This window comes from Papaver somniferum, chromosome 9 (assembly GCF_003573695.1).
Source record: "Papaver somniferum cultivar HN1 chromosome 9, ASM357369v1, whole genome shotgun sequence".
Classification (NCBI taxonomy): domain Eukaryota; kingdom Viridiplantae; phylum Streptophyta; class Magnoliopsida; order Ranunculales; family Papaveraceae; genus Papaver; species Papaver somniferum.
The window spans coordinates 4,679,393-4,686,378 of NC_039366.1; the positions used below are offsets into that span (position 1 = coordinate 4,679,393).

A 6,986-nucleotide genomic window follows, 5' to 3' on the forward strand; every position below is an offset into this window, starting at 1 on the left:
ACAGTTGTGCCCAAAAAGTCGTTCTTTTGGATTTGGCTCCATTGGTTGAGCAAAAGGGGTGCAAATTAGAACTGAGTGCAAGTACCAAAGGGTTGTTGGCTAATCTCTCTAAACCAACATATATTTGTCATCTGCAACTCACGTGATAAACGAAAATGATAGGTAAGCATTAGGTGAGGAAGACGATGATGACATTCGAAAACAAAAACAGATGCAGAAAGAATGCTCCAAGAAGAAACCCCCATTTCTTTATTATAGACTCGTATAATACTATTACATTGAGATAGATACATCGAATCGATCTACATTTCTTTTAACTAATATAACACAACAAGAAGAGGAACCAGATCATAGACATGTTAATGGGATCTACTGCGACGAGATCCCAAAAAAATGCATACAGGCATGCATTTGCTTTTTAACTTTTAACTAATATAACAGCAACAAGAAGAAAAATGAGCCAAAGAGGGGTGTTAATGGGATCTATACAGAAAAATCCCAAAAAAAAAAAGCACACAAGCATGCATAGGCATGTGGTGACAAATCCCCTCTTTTCTGCGGATGATGGATGGATCTTGAACAATACAACGGAATGGATTAAGCAATTACGGATGTCTCGATAGCAATCTTGGTGACCATTTGTTCTGATTTCTTTTCTGCAACATCCCATAGTTCAGGCAACGCTTCCCTGATGTTATGAAGGCTTTCTAGTGCATAATCTGCACCTTTGCATCTATGTGAATTTCCAACCTACACAACAGAATATAATCATTAAACGTCTAATAATATGTATAGCAAAGCAGAGTAACCAACAACGATAATGATTTGTGCATTATTGGATTGCTTGAGTAACTTACCAACACAGTGGTTAGACCCACACATTTCCCAGAAGCTATGTTTCGGGTGCTGTCATCAAAGAATATCTGTAACCAAAACAGCCAAGGAAAAGATAAATCAGCATGACAAGAATAAACTGCTACACTTTGCGCCTAAAGGGTGACAGAAACGTTTAGCATCTCAGTATATCAAAATCATTCAATATCTTACTAGTCCAACAGAATTTCAAAGGTAAGTGTTTGAATTATCTTACTGTTTTGTGTGGGTTGATGCCAGCTATACTGAGAGCTTGTTCAATAGCAGATTCAGAAGGTTTGCAGACAATTGGCGTCTTTGGAAGTTCTGATTGACTGTTACCAGGTTGAGAAAAATGTTCAACAATATCAAAAAGTTCTGTGTTTTGTTCATCTTCGCCATCTGAATTGATGTTGCTGTTGTGCGTAGGATTCAGAGTCTCAAAACATAGAATCCCTTCAAAGCAACCTTCCAACCCAAGTCTGTTCAGACACTTAGCTGCGTGGATCTTATCTGCGTTTGTGAAGATCTATTGACAAAGATGAAAAAATTGTTAGAAAGATAGCTATGAAGGCCGGGAGAACACACAATTACTAGTTTATCCATTCAGTTATGGGAAACTTACAACTTTACGATAAGGTAAGCTCAACAGAAGGCTTCTTAGAACTGGGTCTGGTTTGAGATTCTCATACGGTAATCTACCGTGAACAAAGCTGTGGTATTCATCATAGTCGAAATCATAACCAATAGCCTGAGGACAATTAGGAAACCAAATTACAAAAAAGTCAGATAACGACGCTTATTACATTGCTCATAAACATCTATAACTTCAACAAACAAAAGAATTGAAAGCATACCCGAAGCCCGGCCATAGTTGTTCCATATGTCTTGTAGAGAAAATTGCACAATTCAGGAATTTTGCTCTCCTCTATGCCAAGCTTTTCATGCATATAGTCTAAAAGCAAAAGAAGCATCCAAAGACAGAAACCATTAGGATCTCGTGAATCCAAAACAAATAACAAATTGGATTAATAATTATGACGAATTCGTACCTCCTATGTTTTTGGTGCAACTGGCTGACAAACCAGAACTGAAAGGATAAAGAGTATCATCTACATCTGAAAAATTGAAGAACATTGACCATTAATCATGAATAATTCCAAATTATAAACCTACATCTACAAGAGCTACTAAGTTTGAAATCTCACCGAAGAGAAGGCAGTCATATTTGGTACTCTGAGGTTGTTGGTAACAATCGCCGTACTCCATTTTGAAACTAAACAAGGAACAAAGGAAAGTTAGCTCAACTATGCAGTGTACATAAGAACATTCACAACAACTAGGAGGTCCTTCACTAGAATATATAGAATTCATTTCAAAACCATTCGAACGCAATTCATGAGTCATGCCAACCGATTTCAATTGAAAATGAGAGCCTAACTACAAGAATCTGTCCATGATCATGACCTACTCTACTAACGGATTTCAATATCGAAAAGGACTACCCACAGAATCAAAAATCTATACAATCGTGACAATTATGATCCCCAAAGACCCAATTCAAAGATAAAGACCCAATTACAACTCAAACCACACATACATAGAGATAAATGGATAAAAGCTGTAAATCAAATTCACCAAAAAAAAACAAATCATATTAGAGAAATTCAGAGTGCTTTTGAATGAAAAAGACCTTCTCCCAACATCTAAAGATTCCAAACTACAGATTTAGAACCTCTCAAAGCAATTCAAAGACATCAAAACTTGTCCATTTTGAGCAGAAAATTAAAGAATTACAATACCATCTTTTCAGAATCTTTAGACCCTCTTTCTGACATTTTAACAAACAGTCTTACTTTCTGTTCCACAATCAAATTCAATTGACAACAAAAAAAAAAATGAAAAAACAAATTTCCAGGGAGGGGGCAACTGCCCCCTCTGGCCAAAATGACTTTTTCAACAGTTTTTTTCCCTTTTTGATCAATTGAACAAAACCCATTTTGAAAAAACATACAAGAAATAAAAATCAAACAGTTTTCAAGATCAAATTGAACCTACATTGCATCAAAAACTTAAGAAAAATACAAGAGAGGAAGAAATGGAACATACCAAAATTGAGTTTGATGATGAAATCAAATGCTGAGAAGAAAAGAGAATGATGAAGGGGTTTCAAAGGAGTTTATTGAGAGAGAAGGAGCAGAGGAGAGGAGGGAGGAAGAAGAAGAGCAGAGGATGGGGTTTAAATAGATGGAGAAATGTACTACTTTAATTAAACGTGGATTAGTGAAAGATAATTATTTAAGTTAATGATGATAACGCCAGGAAATAACCGAATATTCTCAGATAAGATAAAGACAAATTCTAATCCCTCTTCTACGGAAGATGGCTGCCACGTTGGACCTTTTGGCAGAACCACCACCACCAGGTGCCTCTTGGCACAACCACCACACAGGCCACCAGGTATCTGGATAGCTCAAATGTCCACCACCACCACCACTTTGATATAATCTTGGTAACCATGTAGCACGCTAAGTAGTTTAATTCGTAACCAGTTAATCTTAATTAATCAAAAAATGAAAATGTCATGTTAATATTTTTTGAGCGGCAGAGAATTTGGTGTTGGCGGGTTTCGTACGCAGATCACTAAAATCATTACCCAATAACTTTACTACGGTGATATCGGTAAAATAACGTACTAACACACTTTTAAAAGAAATTCGAGCTGCTTAGGATTTTTTGTAAATATCTAAATTGTTTTTCAGCTGGCGAATTTTTGTAATTCAATTTAGGTTATTCAAGCCATTTTTATGTCACACTAATTCAAATTCTTTTAGGCGAAAAACGTTTATTTCACCACCGGCCAACCGTCATCTGAAACCTGAAAATGTGGCAAAAGCATTCTCTGAAAATTATTATCAGGTGTGAAAGGATGCAACATAGAAAATATGGTTCTGTCAATAAAAAATAATGCACGAGAACTGAAACCTTCTTAATTAAATTAAATGAAGAAGATTTAGGTAGTTAAACTAATCACCCCTTTTGAAAAGAGTTTTAGTAAAATTGAAGACCACTTTATGCACCTAGCTGTCTTTCTAGACCTTTCTAATTTGCTGTTAGCCATGTTTATTTGACTTCCTCTAAATTACCTTAACACCCTGAGATATTCATTTGAAGCTCTATGGTTGTTATAATACAATACGGGTATTTTCGTCATTCTAATGAAATTTGCGCACAGATGTCGTGTTGTAATTTGCTGGCATGTCTGACTAGACTTTAAGGGCTAGCTTCTGTGTTCCTACTTCCAGCAATTATTGAAGCCTCCCTCAAGGGTATACGTGACTTATTCAAGACAATACACTTGTACATACACGGTTGGGGTGAGGCCCACACCCCCCTAAGCATGTTTATAACATCGGTAGCTTTTTTTTTACGGGTTTTGCAAGGGACGGACTACGGAGGCATGTACGAGCCAACAGATATAACCATGTCACTACACAACTGGTTCTGAAAGAACTATCATCTCAAAAAAAAAAAAAAAAAATTTTAAAAAAAAAGACATTTTTATTCTTTCGTTATCAAATCGGGTAAAAGTATCACTTTTTAAAAAGCGTTTATAAAAATAAAAAGTTTGGGAATTTTCTCATGGTGTTTAACGTGTGCCTTGGGAAGTTTCATTCTACCATTTCCTTTCAATCCTTGTATGTATCTATTGGCTTTGTTAGGATTATCGTTAATAGAGTAGAGGGTGTTTAGATATCATATCCGAATACGTTTCAACTTAATTGAGTTGAAATTTTTAAAAGTTAGAATGAATTTTAAAAGCAAAAAGAAAATAATTCCGTATAAATTTTCTTCCAACTTCTGAAAACTAATTCTACATCGATCGCTAAACATGCTCTTATCTAGTCCTCCAAAAATTCTGCAGGATAATTGTTATCTAACACCAAGTGGACTCTTAGATAGTGTGTAACATCGCAAGAGAATTACTACCTGATTTCCTTTCATCCCTAGTATATGATTTCTTTTTGCAACTTGTTAGTTATGTCTTCTTCATTCAATATGACGCATTTTGATTATTACCAGGGCCGTCATACTACTCACACATATTGGCATATTCAATACTAGATAATAAGACTTTACTTGCTCCTTGTCCATGCGAAATGGAAAATAGGTAATTGAGGAAATGGAATAACTTGCAAGAAACACAATGACACGCTTCCTTCTAATCATGCATGAACAGAGATTATGTATTATAAGCTGAAATCATCAATAATTAAGAGAAAGATGATAAAATGATTAAATTGCATGCTAGCTAGTTAGTGATCATCCTTATCTTCTTCTCTTCTAGCTATATGGTGTGTGGTGGTGTTAGGCTGTTCGATGTAATCTTGAACCTGTCCTTGGTGGGACATAATCTCATATAATTTGCACCAAGTCTAATTATATAAAACCAAAAACAAGTACAAATATCTGCCCTAAAACAATATCATACGTATTTAAAGGTAAGCAATCAACAGCTAATAATGATTTTCTTTATAAAACTCTCCATCTTTATAAAATTCTCCATTATTGCAGGGAAATAAGATCATCTACATAATTTATAATCGAGGAGGATTCATTGACATTGTTAAACTGAAGTTTTGATCGCTATTCCTTTTTTTTTCTCTTTTACCCGCCTGATTCATCTAGGTCCGACTTAATTGATTCGATTTCCTGGAACCTAGGTTTGTTTAACATACACTTTGTAAACCAAATGATGTGCGTATAATGATTATTTCTTTCTGAAAGACAAAAATGATTGGTTGGGTGTTTTTATTTGTTTCTAAAATATGGGAATAAATGAAATGTATGCTTACATATGCACATCACCTCCAATAGTAGTGTAAAAACAAATAATGCACCAAAAATTTCCATAATATATATTAAAACAAGCGATGATAGCAACCATTTCAAATTACGCAACATTCGATTATTTAGTCCAAGTGATTCCCTTTGTGACGATATTCAATTAACTTATTAACAAGGAAGTTGACATCACAATGAATCAATGACTCTCCAAAGTATAGGCAAGAAACAATGCAAGGTATAATTGGAGCAACTTCTACTCTCGTCCGCTAAATTATCAGCGAAAACGACTTTGTATTTATCGCGACTCGATTAGTTTAATTAGCAATAAACCAAGTGGTTAATAGTTGTAATCCAATATTGTTGCATTCTAAGGAAACTAGATGTGAAACCAACAAAAATATAAAACAATTAGAGAGAGTTGAATCAAAAAAAAAAAAGAAAAAAAAAAGTATGATAAATATAGAAATCTGGAAAACTCCCTGCTAACACCATGTTTGTTTACTCCTGACTCATATGAGTCGTCTGGATCTGAATCATCTGGATCTGAGTGAAATCACCTGACTCATCTGGATCTGAGTCGATATGTTTGTTTTGAGTCAGATCTGACTCATTTGACTCGGAAATAAGTGAGTCAGTGGTTTGGTCCCATGAGTCAGGGATATTTTGTTACCTGACTCAAATGAGTCCGAGTTAGGGGTTATGTCTGAATCAGAGGTCGAGTCAGCTCTGACTCAAAATGAAAACAAACTGTCTGACTGCTGACTCGGTCCGAGTCAGAGATTGACTCATATTCAGACACCGAGTCAGAGCAAACAAACAAGTTCTAAGTCATCATAATGGTGTTCTATTGTCCAGTACAGTGGTCAAAAGTCCATCCCCGATCGTCCATAGTGCGGGTTAGAAGTAGAGAGATCCATCATCTTGAAAAAAGATTGAACCCTTAATTTTCTTGATTTCCTCTGCTAATGACAACAATATTGGGATTTGTTGAACCAGCAACGGGATCGGTCTAGTTGATTGGATCTGCTCGGAAGAATTAGGCCTAGCTATGCCATATATAAAAAAAGATGTCCTCATCATTTCTCATTCACATGATTCTATATTTTAAGATTGTAAATTTTGTCATGGATTGAGATTGAAAGGTACGTGAGAGGATGAACAAGAGGTTTGGTGCATCTAGCTAGAGGTGTAAAACGTGCCGGCCCGGCACTGCCCGGTATATGAAATCGCATGCTTCACGTGTCATGTGCCGTGCTGTGCTATGCCAACGATTTAAACGTGTTGTG

At 35.7% G+C, this 6,986-nt stretch overlaps 1 protein-coding gene across 1 annotated transcript; it reads right to left on the reverse strand.

Annotated features, from left to right (window-relative positions):
* Positions 1 to 223: 223 nt before the first annotated feature.
* Positions 224 to 3,066, reverse strand: LOC113313590 (uncharacterized protein C24B11.05-like). The gene is made up of 8 exons (XM_026562384.1): positions 2,962 to 3,066; positions 2,061 to 2,128; positions 1,905 to 1,970; positions 1,710 to 1,807; positions 1,478 to 1,603; positions 1,091 to 1,381; positions 858 to 923; positions 224 to 750 (listed from the first exon to the last, which is right to left on the reverse strand). Exons 2-8 carry the CDS (start codon positions 2,119 to 2,121, stop codon positions 598 to 600), a joined length of 861 nt encoding a protein of 286 aa, XP_026418169.1. The 5' UTR covers positions 2,122 to 2,128; positions 2,962 to 3,066; the 3' UTR covers positions 224 to 597.
* Between the last annotated feature and the right edge of the window lie 3,920 nt (positions 3,067 to 6,986).

Bases quoted from the DNA above. Each gene is read 5' to 3' on its own strand.
- LOC113313590 (XM_026562384.1), bottom strand. From the start codon at position 2,121: ATGGAGTACGGCGATTGTTACCAACAACCTCAGAGTACCAAATATGAC. The intron at 1,808-1,904 runs GTACGAATTCGT...TTTTGCTTTTAG, and splicing joins TTGCACCAAAAACATAGGAG to ACTATATGCATGAAAAGCTT. The intron at 1,604-1,709 runs GTATGCTTTCAA...AATTGTCCTCAG, and splicing joins CAACTATGGCCGGGCTTCGG to GCTATTGGTTATGATTTCGA.